We start from the raw sequence: 21,737 nt of genomic DNA, 5'->3' as shown, positions 1-21,737 counted from the left end.
AAGATAAAAAATTAAAAATAAAGAAAATAAATAAATAAATAAATAAATAATAAACATACTATAACAAATATAATTAAAAAAATAAATAAATATATATATAATGCAAAATAAATATATATAATGTTGTATTTTTTTTAATTCCAACTGTATTTTACTACGAAAATGTAAACGAAAAAAATTTTATGGTCTTTGATAAATATTCTATATATGCAATGTTATATATATATTTTTTTTTTTTTTTTTTTTTTTTTTTTTTTTTCACAAGATTGGTTATATGCATATATAGTAAAAAAATAAATAAAAAAAAATGTGAAAAGGCAAATGAATTCCCGCTTTTATTATTGTTAAATAGCATTTGTTTAGCATTATCATTTTATACATAAAAATATATTTATGTATATGTATGTATATATATGGTAATATGTAATCCATAAAATATACACAATTGCAGGGTAAGTGTTTTTATATGAACAAGATCTACCCATATAATATGGAAATTTAACTAAATTATTTCTTAAAAATTATAATTTTTATATTAATTATATATTTTTAGAATCTTTATTTTATTTTTTTCTTAAATTTGAGGGTTTAATTGGGTTAGATAATAATAATGGCATATATTTATACACTTAGTGTAAAATATTGTTTTTTATTTTTATCGTAAAATAATTAAGTACCAATATAGTGGTCATGGTTTAAATATAACGAATAAATGCCAAACGAATACTAACCAACTTGACCAATTATATACACATGCATAAATACGTATATGCATAGATACGTATATGAATAGATACGTGAATAGATACATGCATAGATGCATACATGGTAATGTAGCAGTGGGTTAGCATAAGTTTGTGGAATAAAAATGCAAGTAAGATGAATAAAGGACACATAAAAAAAATTGAGGATCCAAATTTATGGATATATGAACATATCATAAAAAAAGGAAAAAAAATTACAAATGACAACGAATTTAACAAAGAGGTTTTAAAAAAAGCTCGTGAAAAATTAAAATTAATTTTAAAAGATTCTAAAAAATATGATAACAAATTAAAAGAATTAGATAATAGAAAACAAATAACATTCAATTATGTACGAGCAAATAAAAAGATAAACCCCAATTCGTTTATATTTAATCCATATAAAGAAAAGTATAAAAATTTAGATATAAAAAATTTGTTAAAATATAACAATAATTGGAATAATGTCAATAATGGGAATAATGTTGAACTATTTTATAGTAAGGATATGTCAAATTTAAGGGGCAATTCCGAAAATAATAAAAAAGAATATATTATAAATATAATGAAACAAATAAAAGACGATAAAATTAAGAAAATATCTTTTTTTTTCAACAACCCTGCAAATTATTATGATACACATTTAAAGGAGAAATATATGAATGAAGTTTTAAAAAAAAGTGAAAAAATTGGCGAAAAGAATGGTGAAAAAATTGGCGAAAAAAATTATGAACAAAATTATGAAAAAAATTATGAACAAAATTGTGACGCGGAACAAGATCATACAATTTACTCAATAATGAATAATGAATGTTATTATAAAACTGAAGAAGATAATATAAACAGAACAGATAAAGATATTGTTAGAAATGAAAATTTAAATGATGTAAAAGACTTATCATATAATATATCTACAGCAACTTTCAATAAATCTGATATGGTTAATTTGGAATACACTATAGACAATAGTTATGATAAAATAAATAATGAGCATGTTGATAATAAAAAAAATAATGAGCATGCTGATAATAAAAAAAATAATGAGCATGTTGATAATAAAAAAAATAATTGTTACAATTTAAACGATAAAAATAATAATGAGGTTGAGAAACCGTATGCAGAAAAAAAAAATAAAAATTTACACAATTCTGAAAATTTGAATAAAATATTATTATATAATAATTTGAATGCTTCTTCGGAGTGTAGTGTTGGTGGTTCAGATTCGTTGTTATCTATATTAGAAAAATTAAAAGAAAATAAAAAAAATAAAAAAATAAAAAATAATTTTTCTGATTTGGCAATTGACAAGTTTGAAAAAACAATATATCATAATAAACAAAATGAAAAGGAAACAAATAAAGGTAAGGATAGTGAAACGAAAGACAAGGATGGCGAAATAAAAGACAAGGATGGCGAAATAAAAGATAAGAATGGCGAAATAAAAGTTAAGAATGGCGAAATAAAAGCTAAGGATAGTGATAATAATAATAATTATTATTATTATAAAAAGGGGATAAATGAGGCCAAACAAAACCAATATAAATATCTTGATAGTAATAACATAACAATATATAGTCTTAGTGAACATATAAATATAGAAGAAGATAAAATAATAAATGTATGTAAATATATATTAGATAATGATTATATTAATAAATATACAAAATTAGAAAAAGAAGTAGCAGAATTAATATGTGAAGAACTTAATGTATTGAATAAACTAAAATTCAGTTCTATTCATTTAAAAAAAAGAAATCCAATAGTTACTATATTAGGGCATGTAGATCATGGAAAAACAACATTATTAGATTGTTTAAGAAATTCAAATATTGCAAAAAATGAAGTTGGTGGTATTACACAAAAATTAGGAGCATTCGAAATTATTGATAAAAAAAATAATAAAAAAATTACATTTTTAGATACACCTGGTCATAATGTATTTAAAACAATTAGAAAAAGATGTGTACAATGTACTGATTTAATCATTTTGGTAATATCTGCAGATGATGGAATTATGAATGAAACTATTGAATGTTTAGAATTATCAAAAAAATATAATATCCCTTTAATTATAGCAGTTAATAAAATAGATAAATGTAATAGTGAAAATGATAAAATGTTAAAAATTGAAAATGTTTCAAAATCTTTAATTCAATATAACATTATAACAGAAAAAGAAAATGGGCAAATACCTATAATTCCTATATCTGCTAAAAAAAATATAAACATTGATTTGTTAAAAAATACAATATTCAATATTAGTGATAAATTAAATTTAATATGTGATTATGGTAATTTATGTTCTGCATATCTTTTAGAAAAAAAAATAAATGAAACAAAAGGAAAAATATTAACAGTTATATGTAAATCTGGTATATTACGAGTTGGGGCTTATATATTAGTTGGTAATGTATATACAAAAATAAAAAAAATTTATAATAGTTATGATAAAGAAGTTAAGGAAGCATATCCTTCGGAGGTTGCTCAAATTGTTTGTTCTATTTCATTTGGTAATGATAATAATGATAATTTAAAATATGGAGATATGATTCTAGAAATGAAAAACTTGAAAATAGCACAAAGAGTTGCTAAATATAAATTAAAAATGGCACAATATAATTTATTAAATGAAACTTATTTTGAAGAAAATGAAAAAAATAAATCAAATAACTTAATACTTCCACAAATTCCTATTATTATAAAAACATGTGATGAAGGAAGTTTAAATGCAATCATAGAAGGAATTAATGAATATAATAAAAAAGAAAAAAATGAAAAATATTGTAATATATATAATTTTATTGATCGAAATTATATTAATAAAAATATATTAAATAATGAAAACATAACAGATCAAAATATTTTTAAAAATTGGAAACCTTTCAAATTTATTACAAAAGGAATAGGATCTGTTAATATGAATGATTTAAAATTCTGTGAATATGCAAATCCGTGTTTTATATTTTTATTTAATATTGATATAAATAAAAATTTACAAAAAAATATAGATAATTTAAATGGTGTAGTAATAAGATCACATAATATAATATATGAATTATATAATGATATTGAACAAATTTGTAATTTTTATTTTGATTCGTTACATCTATATGAACCCGTTTCAAAAATGACAATTAATAAAACAGGATATTATTCTATAAAAAATAATAAAAAAGGTAAAAGAGTTGTATTATCTGTAGATATTAAAGATGGGGTATGTAACTCTTCACACACATATAATGTTATTAGAAATAAACAAGTTATTCAAAAAAATCTGACTATTTTATCAATGCAAAAAAATAAGCAAAATGTAAATGAGCTAACTAAAACATGTAATACAAATTCAATAATTTTTAACACTTTTTCCGAAGATTTCTTAATTGGAGATGAGATAGTTGCATTTAAAAAAATTACAAGACCCCCTCTTTTTGGCAAAATCAAATCTTTTAATTTGTCTAATTAAATTTGACATAAAATTGGTAAAGGAAGTGATACTATCAGCTTTGTAGGCATTATTTCTTGTGCCATTCTTCACCATTTTCACTCTTTTCGGTTTTTTCACTTTTTTTACTTCCATTTGCATGCTTATTTTGCCTATGGTTTTTAATTTATATAGATTATTAATGATGGAAATGTTTTGTATATACACTAGGAGCCAGTTTGCTATTTATAGTACATGTATTTATTTTTTTTTGTTATTTTTTTTATTTTTTTTATTTTTTTTATTTTTGTTATTTTGTTATTTTTGTTATTTTTGTTATTTTTTTTGTCAACATTATTATATTTAAACACATAATTTTAAAGATAATATGATTAAAAAAAAAAAAAAAAAGGATAATATTGTGAGAGTTAATTTAATTTCTATTAAATTTGAGAAATTACGTAAGTGTGTATTTGTTAATTTGTTTGTTATTTGATAATATTTTGCGACAAATTATATATTATTAGGATAAAAATATTAGAGTTATACATTTTATTTTGTTTTTTTTTTAAAAAAAAAAGAGAAATAAAATAAGAACAGACTAATTTTTAAAGAAGATACCGAGCGTTTGTTCCTACCGTTCAGCATTTTCTCGGTATCGCTGCGTCTTTGCTAAGTTTTTGCTAATTTTTTACTACATTTTTGCTGAATTTTTACTAAATTTGATTACTACTACTTCTTGCTTCGTTGTTTGCCTATTCATTGTTTATGAGCTTTGTCAAGAATAAAAAAAAGTTAATAAATTATTAACAACTTTTATCACAATTAAATATAATTTTAAAAGAGAAAAAAAAAAAAAAATGTCAGCATTATGGGAAGAAGTAGGAGTAGAAAATGATGTAGTTTTGATTGTATCGTTCTACGAAAATTTAATAAAAGAAATGAAAGAAGCTTATAATAATTTATATGATTTTGTTTTGATATTAAAAGATAAAATAGATTATACAGAAAGTCCTATAGAATTGTGTTTGTCAAATAAAAATAATATGATAAGCGATTTTGAAATTAACTATGCAGAAAAAGAAGTGAATAACAAAAATGTAGACGATACAAATTGTTCAGAAAACGAAGTGAATAACAAAAATGTAGACGATACAAATTGTTCAGAAAACGAAGTGAATTTTTATAACACTGACAAATTAAATAATATTTTGTGTAAAAATAATATGAGTTGTTTTAAAGATGAAATAACAAATCCGAAAAAAATATGTATAAATAGTCAAACAGAATTTCCATTTTGTGAAAAAAAAAAAAATGATATGCTAAATGTAGATGATAATTTGAATCCTGGATATCATAGTGAAGGGTTTGAAAATGGAAAAAAAAAAAAAAAAAAAAATAATAATAATGATGAAAAAAAAAAAAAAAATAATAATGAAGATGAAAAAAATAATAATAATGGTGAAGATGAAAAAAATAATAATAATGGTGAAGATGAAGATGAAAGTGCGAAAAGACAGCCAATTCACTATGCTGATGAAATAAAAAATATAATCGACATGAATTATAAAAATAATAAAATTAAAGAGACTATACAAAATGTTAAATTGTTAAAAAACAATAAAAATGATCAAGTTTCAAATTTAATAAATAGTTATAACAATTTATATAATTTAGAAAAGGAAGTAGAAGAAAAAGAGGAATCAAATTTAGGAAATATAAAAACAACATATAAAAAAAAACAAAAAAAAAATAATATTTGTCCAGAATATTTTTCTGATTTAAATTTTTCAGATAATTCAATAGACTCAAATAAAATAAGAATAATTAATTTGGTTAATGAAAATAAAATATTATCAAAAATGTTAAATAAAAAAAAAAAACATTATGAAAATATTATATTTGAAAATATAAAATTAGGAAACAATTCAGAAAAAAATAATGACTATCAAAATTTTTATCTCTTTTTTGATAAAAAAATTCAAAAAAAAAACAAAAACAAAATGACCAATATATACAATGAGCAGGTAAGGGCTCTAAATCTCCCCGACCAAAACAAAAGTCTTGAGCAGGTCGAGAGCAGCAGTTGCCCAGTTGACGAAGTTAAAGAGGGTGAAGAGGGCAAAGAAGTTAAAGAGGGTGATGCTAATTTTTGTGGAGATTATTTTTGTGCAGATCATTTTTGTGCAGATCATTTTTGTGGATATTATGAAGAGGGCGAAACAGATATGCACATATGTAATAGTAAAAAAGCCAATTTAGGGAACGGTTGCAATAATAATGTATATAAAAATATATTAAGATGTAAATTAAAAAACAAAGAAAAATGTAATGAATGTTATTCATTTTTTTTAAGAATTTTAAAAGAGTGTGAAAAAATAAAGTCTATAAAAATGAATAAACAAAATGCAAATAAAAAAGAAGCCCATTTAAATTGTATATATAACAATCAATCTAATTTAGATAATAATACAATATCTTGTAATGAATGTGGACAAATTTATAGTTCCAAAGATCTTTCTTATATTAATTTACACAATGCAAATAAAACTGAAATGCAAAAAAGTGTCTTATTATTAAATAGTGATATCTATCTTGGAGCAAATGAAAGTAGTGAGACAATAATGGTTGAAAATGATAATATATCAAATATTTCAGATATTTTTAAAAAATATAAACCTCATAATTTGTCAAATAGTAATATTATATATATACCTGAATATTATTACTCAAATATAAATAACAAAACTGTTTTAAATAAAAATGTAATTATGAAAAAAAGTGGATACACAATAAATGACTCGAATTTAGTAAGCTGTCATTGCCCTTTACAAAAAAATAACTCGATGTCTCAAATTTTAACCAACAGTCACGAAAGGTGTGCAAGTGCTCCTCCCGAAAAATGTGGAAAATGCGAAAAATTCGGAAAAATCGGAAAATTCGGAAAATGCGGAAAATGTAGCAAATGTAGCAAATGTGGAAAAAGCAAAAATGGAGTGGATTCCCAAAAAAATTTGTATAAAATTGTTAGTTATAAAAATGTGATTAGAAATACATTACCCTCGAATTATATAGATGTAGATGTTAATCCGTTTCAAGTGCCTTATCATAGTATGGGATCTTTTTTAAGTTATTCAAATTATATGGGTAAAAGAAAACGAAGAAAAATTAAAAATAAAAAATTAAGACATATAGGAAAAAGGTTGGAAAAAAGAGATAAAGAAATGAAATGTAATGAAAGTGAAATTCAAACCAAGAATAAACAAAATGAAAATCAAATTTCGGAAAATATGTTTAATAGTGACTCTAGTGATGTAAAGGGTTCAAATATGAGTTCTGAAAAGATGAGCAAGGAAAAAACGAGTTCTGAAAAAACGAGTTCTGAAAAAACGAGTTCTGAAAAAACGAGTTCTGAAAAAACGAGTTCTGAAAAAACGAGTTTTGAAAAAATGAGCAAGGAAAATTTGTTAGAAGTAGAAGACAAAATTAATGATAATGTATCGAAAAACCTAGTGGACAATATAATAAATAATAAAATATATGATTTAGGAAAATCTGAAATAAAAGAGAATGAAAAAAACAAAATTAATAAAAAATCAAAAAAAAAATATTTAAAAAAAGGAGAAAAAAATAAAATTAGAAAAAAAGTGTATAATAAACAAAAATATTATGAAAAAAACAAAACAATATTATATATAGAAGATAGAGACAAAACATATTTATCAGAATATAATGATGAAAATATATCAGTAAAAAAAAAAAATTTTGAAAATGAACAATATACAAATAATTTAAATAATAATAAATATGAGTTGAGAGAAAAAAGAAAAATTAAATATATATTACCATCAATAAATAAAAAATTACGAAGAGACAGTTCAAGACAGATATTTGACCCATTTTTATATAACAATACATGGGCTATAAAAAAAGTATAAATTTTTGGGAACATAAAAATTATTATAATATATTTATATGTATTAAAAAATGTAGTTTAATTATTATGTTGATATTTGAAAATTAAAGAATATTAATTAGTAGGCTATATATTATTATTTTTTTATTTTTTTTTTTTATTTTTCTAAAATTAGAATTCCATAAACGAATTTGACATATTTTAGTCTATTGCATATGAAACGTCAAGATATAATTTTAGAGTTTCATTTTGTATTTTTTTTGTTATTTTTTTTGTTATTTTTTTTGTTATTTATTTTGTTTCTCTATTTTAATTATATAGAAATTGCTATAATTTTTAAAACATCTTTAATCAACAATCATAATAATTTTAAAAAAGGAAAAATAATTTTATGTGTATGGAAATGGTTTTAAAAATGAAAAGAAAATGGAATGGTATTTATAGCGAGTTAAATTTGTTGGCAGTTTTTTTTTTTTTTTTTTTTTTTTTTTTTTTTAAGAATAATGCTAAAATAAAAAGTCCCTTTAATGGCTTATGACGTCATAGTATTAAATTTTTTGTAGATGAAATATAAGCACTAAAAAAAGATATGCTAAAAAATAGCGAGGGTTTAAATTTCGCTAATTATTTTACATTAAGGCATGTTCTATTTGTTTTTTCGCCAATTTTTTCGTCATTTTTCGTCATTTTTCATCTTTTTTTTTCTTATTTTTTCGTCATTTTTTCATCTTATTTTTTTTCTTTTTTTTTCTTATTTTTTTTCTTTTGTTTGCTCGCACTTTTCCAATGTAGGCAATATGATATCCCTTCCTCTGTTAATAAATGAAGAATCTAAAAGATTGGCGAATAAGAAAAGTGATTTAGAGGGCTGTGTAATTAAATGTTATAACATACCATCCAATATTAATGAAACAATATTCGAATATTTATGTGAGTTATTAAATGATAAATCATATAAAATAAATAAAATAATTAAACCCACAAATCAGGAAACATGTAGCAGCTATCCATGGAAAATTATTTGCAATGATAAATTAGCTAGCTTTTTATTAAAAAAAAAAAAAATTTTTATTTATGACGATTCGGAAAAAAATAACAAAATTTATGTAAAAATACCACATGGTGACGGTGGTGAAAATTGTGAAAATGGTGAAGATAAACCATTTGGAGGTGGTGAGGAAAATGTAAAGGGAGCCATGAAAAGGTGTGAAAATAGTGATATATGGTATTGTACATATAATAGCAAATGTGAAGAGTCAGATAATAGTGAATATTTTTCTGATTGGAGTAGTGATATAAAAAGTGATGAGTTTTCAGAAAATAGTAGCAATCATAGTAAAGATTCGGATAAAGAGAGTGAAAATAGCCAACTCAAAAAAAACAATAAAAAAAAATTGAATAAAGACAGGAATAGAATTAAATATTCACATGGAAATGACTCTGACAACGAATCTGTTCAAAATTGCATGTACAATCAAAATGATGAAAAAAATACCGAAAATTTTGAAAATGTTGAAAATGTTGAAAATATTGAAAATATTGAAAAATATATTGAAGAATGTTTGAAAAAAGGTGAAAAAAAAAAAAATAAAATATATAAGTGGAAAAATATGTCAAAAGAAATAAAAGATATACCAATTGAAACACTAACAAGTGAAGAATGTAAATTCCTAGAAAAAATAAATATGAAATATTCAAAAAAATTCAATAGAATAATTGATGAGGATGATAAAAAAAAAAGTAAAAAATTTTTCATATATTTTTATGAAGGGAATAGTAATGAAATTATTCAAGATATAAGAGAAGAAGACATAAACAAAAATATTATTTTATAGCATAATGAGTAAATCCAAAAAACAATGAAAAATATGAAATTTATTTCAAAGGTATATGTTAATTGAATATATTGAGACAAAATAAATATAATTTAAATAAGGTGAAAGAATTACACACATATATTAATTTGGAACATCGATAATAATAGTATTATTATATTTATTTATTTTTTTTAATGTGTAGTTACATATAAAATTGCAATGAAAGGAGGTCTATATTCTACTTATATTTCCTGTTCATGCTATATTAGACAATTTATATTAAATAATAAATAGTTTTAAAATAGTGCATATTAAATTTATTATATTAATATGTATAGACATGGTGGTATATTTGATATAGATTCAATATTTATTGAGAATAAAATTTGTTAAGAATAATAAACAAAAAAATATATTTAGTTGTAGGGTAAATTTTTATGGTTATATATATGTTTCATATTATTCGATATTATTTATAATTCATTCTTATTTGTTTAACTTGTTTAATTATTTATTCTCTTTTTTCATTTTTTTTTTTTCTTTTTTTTTTTCATTTTTTTTTTATTAATTTACTATTGTTAAAAATGAAGATAGGGAAAATTATGTTATTTCCTATATACATATTATTGATATATGTATTTTTATGTAAATGTAAAAAAATAAAAAAAAATAAAAAATTAGGAAACTTGATGAAATCGCTAACAGAAAGAATTGAATCAAATGAAGGGGAAAATGAATATGCGCGTTTAACTCAAGCGCCTACAATTAATATGAAATTATCAAAAGTAAATTTTAAAACAACATTACAAAATATTCTTGTAGAATCTTATTCAGAAAAAGTTAAGGAATTAATATCAAAACTTAATTATGAAATAAGTAAAGAAAAGACGATATTAGATGATATAAAAAATTCGAATTATAATTTAAATAAATTAAATAATTTAATTTCAGTAAAATCTAAAAAAAATGATAAATTTCATGACGATAAAATAAAAAATATATATCATAATTATTTAAATGATAATAATGAAAGCTTTGGGCTAAGCTTATTTCCTGTTTATAAAACATTTAAATCAAATCCATCTCATTTTAATAATATTTTGAGAAATTCATTATTACCTGATGAATTAATAAAAGACGGTTTTTTACCCAATCAAAATTTTTTAAAAAATTCCTCAAAAAATGTTTTATTCCCAGAAAGGGGTGATTTCGAATTGGAAATGTAATTTTTTTTTTTTTTTTAATATGTACATAGCTAGCGATTTTGTACATATTATATTTTTGTAAAATTAACATGTTCATACATTTATACAGCTGTGTTTAGTTTATTAAAAGTGTAGATATTCTCACAATATGTATATATATAGATATTGCAATATTGTCCTGTTAGTTTTGTAAGTCGTTGTATTTGTTATTTTCTTCTTATGTTTTTGGATGTTTATTAATTTACTTTATTTTTTTGTTTTATTTATATTTTTTTTTTATCAAAAACATGTCGCATGTATGTGATATTATAAGATGGAAATGTGTGCATACACATATGTGATAGTATGTATTATATATGGTTATATTTCATATGGATAAATAAAAATATATTTGAATGGATAGAATATATTCATGGTACATGTAGCTATTTTTTGATATGTTAGTTTTGGCATTAAATAATATTACACACAATCGATAAAACGCTATTTAAATGGTATAAAAATTGTATTTACCATCTTGATAGAAAGAAATGTTTATAAAAGCGTAGCTAAGGAAACGGTTAGAAATATTGTACAATGTTTGACACTAAAAATTAAATAATTAATGGATATTTACACAATATTTTGTTTATTTCCTTTTAGATATCCTGACATGTTCATGTGCATATATTTTATTTTACTTTTTTTTCTGACTCGTTCATAATTTCTAGCTGTATTTTTTCTGAACAAAAAAATAAACATAGCAAAAAATAAACATAGCAAAAAATAAACATAGCAAAAAATAAACATAACAAAAAATATGCATAACAAAAAAATTAATATAATAACAAAATTAATATAATAACAAAATTAATATAATAACAAAATAAGCGTAATAATAGTGATAATATTCAATTAAACATCATTGTGAGCACCATTAAAAATTATATATATTGAGAAGGGAGTAAAGTCGTTTTAGGAGTATAACAAACATGGGGTATATATTTTTTTAATAGTAATGAGAATAAAAGATAACCACATATATATGAATAAATATGTATGTGCTTATATGGTTATATATATAATCATTGAGATATTTACATAAATTTGTTCAGAAGAATTTACATGATAAGAACTAAAAGATTATCTATATGATGTAGTGTACTATTAAAGCCAAAATGAGGTTTTTAAAAAAGAAATGAAAAATATTTAATGGTATATTTTCGTATAGTTAAAAATGATGAGAAAAAAAAAATATATATAAGGGTAGAATGAAAATGTGGAAATATGTTTTTTTTACAGAGAAATATATATTTTTATATATTTTGGTTATCTGTTTTAATTTTATGTGATGTTATGAATGTTGGGATACAGGGAAAGCAAATAAATTTATCGAAAGTAAATAATAGAAATGCATATAACTTAAATTTTATAAAAAATTTAAATAAGTATCAAAGAAATCGATTAAATAGGTTAAATAAATTAAATGTGTTAATAAGTTCTCCAGCACAAATCAAATTATCAGAATTAGAAGATAATAGAGATAGAAGTGGTAAATTCTGTGTAGTTGAATTATGTAGTAGATTAAAATGGGTCGAGGAGGGTCGATATTATGATGTATTTAGGATAAAACAAGAAGAAAATAAAAATATAAATTTAAATCGAGTAGCTTTTTATAGTAATGAAGAAGGAAAGTTATCTTTTGGTACCCCCTTTTTAGATAATGTCCGTGTTAATGCAACAGTTATTAAACATTTTCGAGGAAATAAAATATATAGATTAAAATTTAAAGCAAAAAAAAATTATCGAAGATTTTATGGGCATAGACAAGAAATGAGTAGAATCTATATAAATAAAATTGAATCAAATAATGAATTAATAAATGAAGAAAAAAGAAAATATAATTTTTTTAAAGATGATCCTATTTTTTATATATTAAATCGTATTCATAATATTGTAAGACCAAGTTTAGAATTAAAATATTTAAAACGAAATTTTATTGATTATTTGAATAATTTTTGTTCTTGGAAATTTGAAACATTTTATAAACATCGAGGAAATTATAAACACGAAAAAATGCTTAGAAATATATTAAAAACAAAAAAATTAAGTAAAAGACCCGAAGTTATAGAACAAGTTAAAAAAATTGAACAAGAAAAAAAAGAAAAACGTTTAAACAAATATGACCCATTAGAAGATTTTGATCCCGTTGCTAACCAGCATATGATTAAGGAGCATTTCTATTCTTAGTAAAATATATATTATGTGAATAAATTTTTTTTTTTTTTTTTTTTTTTTTTTTAGGTCTAGTTTTAGACCTCTTTTTATGTTTTGTCTTTTTTTTTCTGTACAAATTTATAGTTTCCAAATTTTATTTCATTATATATGTTCATATTTTTTGAAAGAAAATAGAGTTATATATATAAGTTAGACACAAAAAAAAAAAAAAAAATTCCATTACTATTATGCTAAAATTAATCTTAATGATAATAAAAGCAATAATAATAGAGGTTAATATTTATTGTTAAAATAAAATAATATTGGAAATGCATATACACAAAACAATAATCGGTAAAAAACCGAAACGAAGTACACAAATTAATGTGTGAACATTTTATTGGTTATAACATGAAAAATGATCATAAAAATGCGGGAATTTACATATTCATCTTTTTTATCATTTTATCATTTTATCATTTTATTTTTTTATTGTTTTATTTTTTACTATTTAATCAATGCTGAGTTTGTGGTTTTTTTCCTTTTTGGGAAAGGGTCTCTCAAAATATAACAATTTTGTAATTTTATAAATCAAAGGTATAGTTACATTTTTTATATTAATATTATAAAATTTCAAAACTCTTCGAAATCTTTTATTATTGATAAAATAATTAATTAGATCTTGATCAGACAAATGTAAATCAGTTTCTTTAATTATTCCCAGTTTTAGTGATAACATTTTTAAAGATTCACTTTTATCTGTCAAAAAGCTAAATTTATTTTCCATGCTATTTTTTATATTATCGATTGAATTTATGTTTTTTAATTTAATGTTTAAATTTGGGGATAACTCATTTTGGTTATTTTCAATTTGAAATTCTTCATTATAATTGTACTCTGGTTTTATTTCGTTCATTTGGGTCATTTCGCCCATTCTGCCCATTTCGCCCATTTCGCCCATTTTTGCCATTTTTTGTTTTTTACCATTTTCTATTTCTATTTCTTTGTTCATTTTTTCTATGAATTTATCGGGGCATTCATTAGCATATCTATAACTCTGAATAATAAGCTCAATATCTTTACTAGCATTTTTATTTGTATTTTTTTCTTTTTGCAATATTTTTTCTAAATAACTATCATGAGTTATAGGATCATATTCTCCATATAAATTAAGCATATCCTTTTTACTATCAACATTTAAGGTGTTATTTATATTTATTTCACGATAATTATTTTCTAAATTTGCTTTCTTTGTTTTTTCACGGGGTTCATTTATTATATCATCAATGTAGACGTCTATTTCTGCACCGGGTTCTACATTGGGTTCTTCATTTGGTTCTGCACCGGATTCTACAATGGGTTCTACATCTACATCAGTTTCGTTATCTATATCATCCAAGTCCATTGCACTTTTTATTTTTCTTTTATAATATCCTTGTACCTAAGTAGAAAAAGTAAAATATGTTTATATCATAAAAATGTGTAATTTTTTAGGAATATTTTAAGGATGTATTTGTTTGTTATTTTTTTTTTCCTTTTTTAATATACCTCATAGGATGCATTTTTGTATGCCTTTAGTTCTTCACTATCCTTATTTATATTTTTTTTATAGTTATCTTTAAATTGTTTTGAATTGGATTGTTCTGTAGCTAGCTCATTTTCAGGTTCCATGATATTTTTATTTTGAAAATTATTTATTTGATTGAGTTCGGAATTATTCTCCTTATTATCATCGGCGAAGTGTATAGTAGAATCCTCGTTTTTTAATTTGTCTACTTCTTTTAACTTTTCTACTTCCTTTAACTTTTCTACTTCTTTTAACTTTTCTATTTTTTTCAATCTTTCTATTTTTTTCAATCTTTCTATTTCAGCTTTTTTAAGCATATTTCCAATATATAAGGCTTTACTTACAATTTGATCAATATTTATTTTATCTTGTTTTTCTGATTCGATTTTATTTTCTGTATTATTATCAAAAGTTTTATTTGGTTTGTCTGAATGATAATGAATATTTTTTTGTTCTGGTACATCTATATCTTGTCTATATTTATTTTGGTTTCTTAAATTTATTTTTTCATGTTTTTTTTCATGTTTTTTTTCATGTTTTTTTTCATTTGTGTTCTCTTGTTCTGATAATTCATGTAAAGAATTATTATTAGTTTCAGAATAAGTATTGTTTTTTGTATTTGTTTGGGTTTGTTCATCATTTATAAATGTATTTATATATTCTTCTATATTATTAAATTTGTTTATTTTTTCTGTATTCAAAATGTTAGAAGTAGATGCATCAGTTTGAATCGGTTCTAAATGGTCATACTTGTTATTCTCATCGTTTTCGATTTGGGATGTCTCCATATTTTCATCATTCGAATCGGTACTACAATTCGTTGATCCATACAATGAAGCTTGCGAATGCTCGCCACCATCTGCTTTATCAACATCTATGCCATTACTTTGTGTATCTGCATATACTGCACTAATAAAATCTTTTTCGTTTGAAACTTTCCAATTTTCTGAATCTAATATTTCATTATATTTATCAAATAGATCTTCCTTTTTATTTATCAAATTATTTTTAAACTCATAGTCATCATAAATATTTAAATTATCTAAAGATATATTATCTTTGCTACCAAAATAATAATACATTTTTTCATCCCATGTTTTTATATCCTCTCCAAATAATTTAGATGCCTCTTCTATCAATTTTTCATTATCATCATAATTCCCCAATCCATGACTTGTTAAATATTCATCATTATTTCTTTGAATTAGTTTCATATTTATATTTTGACTTAAAATGTAGTTCAAGTTTTTTTTGACATCAAAAATAGATTCATTTTGTTCACCATCATCATCATCATCATCATCATTCTTATCATCATTATCAACACCATTCTTATTATCACCATTATCATCATTATCAACATTATCAACATTATCATCATTATCATCATCATATGTCTGGTGCTGCTCGAGATATGACTGCTCTATTTGATTTTCAGAATCGAAGTCAGTGGATTCATTTTGAGGGGGGGTAGATGTGTGAGTTGTTTCTTGTTGATTTTGATTTGCCTCTTCTAATATTTTTTTTTTAATTTTTGCAATATTTTTTTTTAAATATAAAAGTGCGGGTTTATTTCCATCTTGTTCAGGGCTTTCATAATCGCCATTTTTATCATTATCATTATTATTTTTATCATTTTTATTTTTATTATTATTTTTTTTTAGATAAAATATATCATTGGAATTGTCATAATATTCATCTTCCTTCGAAATATTTGATAAAGTAGTTAGATCATTTTCGTAATTATTCTTTTCTTTTGTATTGTTATAATTTGGAGAATATTTTGAAAACATAGGATCATGTAAATTATTATTTTTATCATTTATTGGATCATTTATTTGGGTTTCATTTTGTCTATAGTTTTCAATTTCTTTTTTAAGTTTTTTATTTTGATTTTTAAAAAAATGTAAATCAAAAATTTGGCTATTATTTTGGTGATTCTGATTATTGGGGTTAATAATAATTTCTTTTATAAAATCAGGGTTATCTGCATTTTGTTCTAAAATATCTTGATAATTGTTATTTGGTGATGATAATTCATTATATTTAAATATAAAAGAAGAAATGTGTTTTTTTTCCAAATTAGTAACTTGTTTTAACTTATTTAATTGATCTCTTTTGTCAAACAAATTATGAATATTATCATTTACATCTGATTTTTCGACATTTTTATTTTTTTTTTTTTCACTTTTCATTTGGTTATACCGTTTGAGATAATTTATTACATGATAACTATTTGTCATATAAGCAAGAGAAGGGATATATTTATTTTGTTCTTTTATTGATTCTTGTTGATTTATAATTCTTAGACATGCTTCTTCTTGCATTGTATATGGTGTGACTTCTATTCTATTATTTAATACATCTATTTTTCTTATTTTTAAGTTTTTAAAATAATCACCAACTTTTATTTTATTTTTTTTTTTATCCCCATTTGATAAAAAAAAATTAGGATCTTTATTATAATGTCCTAGATTTAGAAATGCTAATGTTTTACATCCTATATCTAAATATGCTCCATTTTCATTTATAAATTTAACAACACCATCTACTATATCTTCGATTTTAAATTTTGTGATATTTTTTTTTTTTTTTTTTACATTTTCTTCTTTTATATACATTAAATCGTTTACTTGATCATTTTTTTGAAACTCCACCCCAAGCATTTCTTTTATTTCTTCATCGCCATCTTCATCGGCCATTTTTTTATCGTTTTTTTTTTCGTTTTTTTTTTCGTTTTTTTTTTCGATTTTTTCCTCTGCAAAAAAACCGACATCTTTAAGCCGCTTCAAGTTTGTGTGTAAAGTTTTAATCTCTTCTTCATCATTAGTAACTTGTATGATATTATTTTTTTTATGTATATAAGAAATAACAACATCCATATATTCTCCTATTTTATATTTTTTACGAATTATTGTTTTATCATTAAAATAACGTTTTATATATAAATGTGCAAGATATATACAACTAATATCAAGTTTAATTAAATTATCTTGAACACTTATAATTTTTCCTTTTATAGAATCACCTAATTTAAAAAAATCTATTGGTAATTTATATTTATGTTTAGATAATTTTGTTTTTCTTTCCATTTCTTCATCTTTTTTCATTTTCTCTTTGATCTTTTCAAATAAGTCATATTTCCATCGTTTTAATAATATATTTTTTTTAGGCAATTTTTGAATATATGTAACTGAAATTTTTTTTTTTTTTTTTTTTATTTCTTTAAGTTTTTCGTCTTCTTCGAAAGTTCGTTTTGCAAAATATTCAAATAAATCATTTTTATCATATTCATAATTATCATTAATCTTAACATTTTCATTGTCATTGTTGTATAGTGTTGTTCTTTTATATCTTTTTTTTATTGGGTTTGCTAAAATGATTGGGGCATTTTTTAAATAAGAAGATATTTTTACACCATTCCCTTCAAAAAAATTTATATAAAAAATAATAATTAAAGCCAAGAAGATCATCTCTTTTTTTTTCTTTGATAACTACATTTTTGTATGCGCAATAAAAAGGAACAAGCTTGGAAATAACAAAATTTGAAAAGGAAAAGAGAGTATACATTATTTAACACATAATTGGGTAAAAATATTAACAATATTAACAATATTATCAACATTAACAATATTAATAATGTACTAAATAAAACAAATTAAATCTGCATATTTATCTTACTATTGTCATAATTTTAAACTAGCACTATTTTTTATGCTATCTCCTTGTTTTCACATTCTACTACATTTCATAATTTTCCCTTTATATATAATTCTGTATTTTTTTTTTTTTTACTTTGGTTTCTTCAATATTTTCTACTAATGAATACTGTTCCTTTACAGCGTTGTTGAGAAGTGCGAGCACACTGAAAGAGAAAAAAAGAAGAAAAAAAAAAAAAAAAAAAAAAAAAAAATATTAAAAAAATGTTAAAAAAATATCAAAAAAAATGTTAAAAAAAATATAAGTTTTTTTTTTTTTTTTAAATTTACCAAAAAAACATTTAAAACAGTTTCATAAACATAGCCTACTTTTTTTGTGTGTTTATTTTTTCCTTTCCCTAAAATATTTGAGTAGTATTTGATTTATGTTATATTGCAAATATAGTATGCCTATTATAACTAAGAATACTCCTAAAGAAAAAAATAGAATACTGCGAAGATTCATTTTTGATTCATTTATTTGCATTATAATAGTAGTTAGACTACTAAGGAAAACGATATTCGACATAATTAAAGGGATAACAGATGTAACACTAAATTTTGATAAAGAAACATTTAAAAAAATGAGTTGATTGCATAAACAAAATAATGTTAAAATTGTAATAAGGTATGTAAAAGAATATTGGAATATATAAAATTTTTCATGTGAAAAAATTATTATTATATGTTCAGAAAATATATTTACTAATCCTCCTGACATTCCACATAATGTACAACAACATATTCGATAATAAATGGAACAAATTTTTTCATTTTTTTCATTTTTTTCATTTTTTTTTTTTTCATAATCTGACACAATACTTTGACTTGGATAAAATGGTGTGTATATATTTTCATAATATATTTCTTCGTTTTTTTTATAATATTTAATGTTATCTATATAAGATAGTGTTATTGTTAAATTTGTTTTATTTTGAATATTTTCGTTGTTGTTATCAAATTTGTTATGATACAAATATCTCTCCTTTTTATCATCTTCTTTTGTTTCGTCATTTTTTTTTTTTTTTTTTTTATTATTAATAACCATAATTTTATATTTTTTGGATAGGCACCTTTTAGTATTACCATTGTTACATTTTCTTTGTCTTTTTTTTAATAAATGATTTAATCTCAGTTTTTTTGAACGGCTTAAAGGATATTCTTCTTTTTTCGATAATCTATTAACAATGTTTTTTTTATTTTTATAATTATATATTTGATTTATAGTTTTATTGTTTTGTTCATTTTTATTATTAGGAATGTTATTACTATAAATAAGAGATAAATATTTTGATGACTTCTCAAAAGTGTTGTTATATAAATTATTACTATTGTAAATAAATTTATATAAATAATTATTTTCATTATTGTTAGAATATGTAACACCTTCTTCAATATAATCGTTAATATTATTTTCCACTTTGCCAACTAAATTTTTACTTTTATTTTGATCTATTTTTTTGCCATAATTTTCTGATAATTCATTATAACTGTTAATATTGGTGGTACTGTTATTTTTTATCTTATTTTTATCTTATTTTTATTTTTATCTTGATTTTGATTTTTTTCAGGGATAATATTACAAAATAATGGGGTTGTACATATAATTAACAATATAGCTATTATAAGAAAGATCGAACAAATGTATATAATAACTATTGGCTGTAAATATATATTTATTAAATCATTAATATTAAAAATGTCATTATTTTTTTCTGAAAATGTAATAATTAAAGTTATACCACATATTAAAAAAAATGTTCCCATATATTGATGTAATTTAATTTTGATTTTTAATGAAACATTTGTTATTATTAATTCCATAAAATATGCACACCCACAAACGGAGCAACAACTGCTGCTGAAGTAAAATATAATGCAATAACTGTACAAATTGGATCGATTATTATACTTAACAATATTGCAATTATCCACATTGTCTTTTTTTTAGTTGCAAATAATTTATTCTTATCAATATTATAACTATCATGAACATATTTATCCACCAATGCCCCTAAAAACGATCCGATAAAACAAAGTATTACTCCAATAAATGATAAGCTCATTTTTTTTGATAAGGGGTGTACACAACAGTGATGTATAGAGCAGCGTGGGAATTAAAAAAAAAAAAAAATTATATATAAGAATACAAAACATATTGGGGAAATAAAAATAACGAATTGTTACATTTGTTCGTATTTTTTCGTAATTTTTCGTAATTTTTCGTAATTTTTCGTAATTTTTCGTAATTTTTCATCATTTTTCATAATATGCGCTAAAAAATATTTATTTTTATATTTTGAGCTAAATATTTTCTAAAAAAATATTGCTTGGTCATAAAAAAAAAATTATTTCCGTCATTTCGAGGAAAATAGCTAGCTTAAAAAAAATAGTTTTATTATAAAAATAAAAAAGACATAAGATTAAAATTGATATTAACCATAAATACTTGTGATTTTACTTTTTAGCTTTTGGACATATTAAAAGAGCAATTTCATATTATTATGCATAATTTGACAGTAGGTATACATAGCTAATATTTTATTTAAAGGTTAACAGTTTTATGCATATTCGTTTATAAATAAAAAAATATGTACATATATAGAGGGATAATAAAAAACGGGATGGCTATTTAGAAATATTAATTTTGATGTAGTATATTTTTTTAAGTTATAAATTAAGAGAATATTATATTTATGAAGAGGTTTATTGACTGAAATGGATTTCCTAAAATAAAGAAAAAATATAAATAAGTGCAGATATGTAAGACAGTATTTAGTTAATTAAATAGACTGGAAGGTTGTAAAAATTGTTGTAAAATTTTTTGGAAATATTAGTATTTAGGAGAATAGTAAAAGTTTCAGTAAATATAAATTCGATATGTTACAGCATTTAGCAATATTACATAAAAATAACGAATATAATAATTTAAAAAAATATATCTTATTTTTTTATACATACATTTTTTATTACCGTACAGTAATATTTAAAAAAGTGAAAAAGTGAATAGGTACTATAAGGCTTTATACAATTAATTTTAAAATATTTACAGTAAGCGGAAAAAGACACAAATGAGCAGTAAAGACACCCAAATAAAGCATAACTTAAATAGGAAACACATTAATATATATACATATATACAAAATTAATATGAAGAAATTTGAGGAATATTAT

At 21.7% G+C, this 21,737-nt stretch overlaps 6 protein-coding genes and 1 pseudogene across 6 annotated transcripts, besides 1 other annotated feature; 5 read left to right on the top strand and 2 right to left on the bottom strand.

Moving 5' to 3' along the window:
* Positions 1-879: 879 nt before the first annotated feature.
* Positions 880-4,206, top strand: PY17X_0703900 (translation initiation factor IF-2, putative; the record flags this gene model as incomplete). Its single annotated transcript, XM_721699.2, has 1 exon — positions 880-4,206. The coding sequence occupies one exon, from the start codon at positions 880-882 to the stop codon at positions 4,204-4,206; it is 3,327 nt and encodes a 1,108-aa protein (XP_726792.2).
* An 818-nt stretch (positions 4,207-5,024) lies between these two features.
* On the top strand, positions 5,025-8,102 carry PY17X_0703800 (conserved Plasmodium protein, unknown function; the record flags this gene model as incomplete). The annotated part of the gene is made up of 1 exon (XM_022955472.1): positions 5,025-8,102. One exon carries the CDS (start codon positions 5,025-5,027, stop codon positions 8,100-8,102), a length of 3,078 nt encoding a protein of 1,025 aa, XP_022811748.1.
* Positions 8,103-8,721: 619 nt separating this feature from the next.
* On the top strand, positions 8,722-9,915 carry PY17X_0703700 (conserved Plasmodium protein, unknown function; the record flags this gene model as incomplete). Its single annotated transcript, XM_721701.2, has 1 exon — positions 8,722-9,915. One exon carries the CDS (start codon positions 8,722-8,724, stop codon positions 9,913-9,915), a length of 1,194 nt encoding a protein of 397 aa, XP_726794.2.
* Positions 9,916-10,481: 566 nt separating this feature from the next.
* On the top strand, positions 10,482-11,123 carry PY17X_0703600 (conserved Plasmodium protein, unknown function; the record flags this gene model as incomplete). The annotated part of the gene is made up of 1 exon (XM_721702.2): positions 10,482-11,123. One exon carries the CDS (start codon positions 10,482-10,484, stop codon positions 11,121-11,123), a length of 642 nt encoding a protein of 213 aa, XP_726795.2.
* A 1,245-nt stretch (positions 11,124-12,368) lies between these two features.
* PY17X_0703500 (ribosomal protein L21, apicoplast, putative) lies at positions 12,369-13,331 on the top strand (the record flags this gene model as incomplete). The annotated part of the gene is made up of 1 exon (XM_719642.2): positions 12,369-13,331. The coding sequence occupies one exon, from the start codon at positions 12,369-12,371 to the stop codon at positions 13,329-13,331; it is 963 nt and encodes a 320-aa protein (XP_724735.2).
* Positions 13,332-13,809: 478 nt separating this feature from the next.
* Positions 13,810-18,338, bottom strand: PY17X_0703400 (conserved Plasmodium protein, unknown function; the record flags this gene model as incomplete). The annotated part of the gene is made up of 2 exons (XM_719643.2): positions 13,810-14,739; positions 14,847-18,338. The coding sequence occupies 2 exons, from the start codon at positions 18,336-18,338 to the stop codon at positions 13,810-13,812; spliced, it is 4,422 nt and encodes a 1,473-aa protein (XP_724736.2).
* A 568-nt stretch (positions 18,339-18,906) lies between these two features.
* On the bottom strand, positions 18,907-20,629 carry PY17X_0703300 (annotated as a pseudogene).
* Positions 18,907-20,629: a sequence feature (magnesium transporter, putative).
* Positions 20,630-21,737: the final 1,108 nt, after the last annotated feature.

The sequence above is a fragment of the Plasmodium yoelii genome (assembly GCF_900002385.2).
Source record: "Plasmodium yoelii strain 17X genome assembly, chromosome: 7".
Lineage (NCBI taxonomy): Eukaryota > Apicomplexa > Aconoidasida > Haemosporida > Plasmodiidae > Plasmodium > Plasmodium yoelii.
Note: the sequence above shows the minus strand (reverse complement) of the source record. Positions and strands in the feature narration are given on the sequence as shown.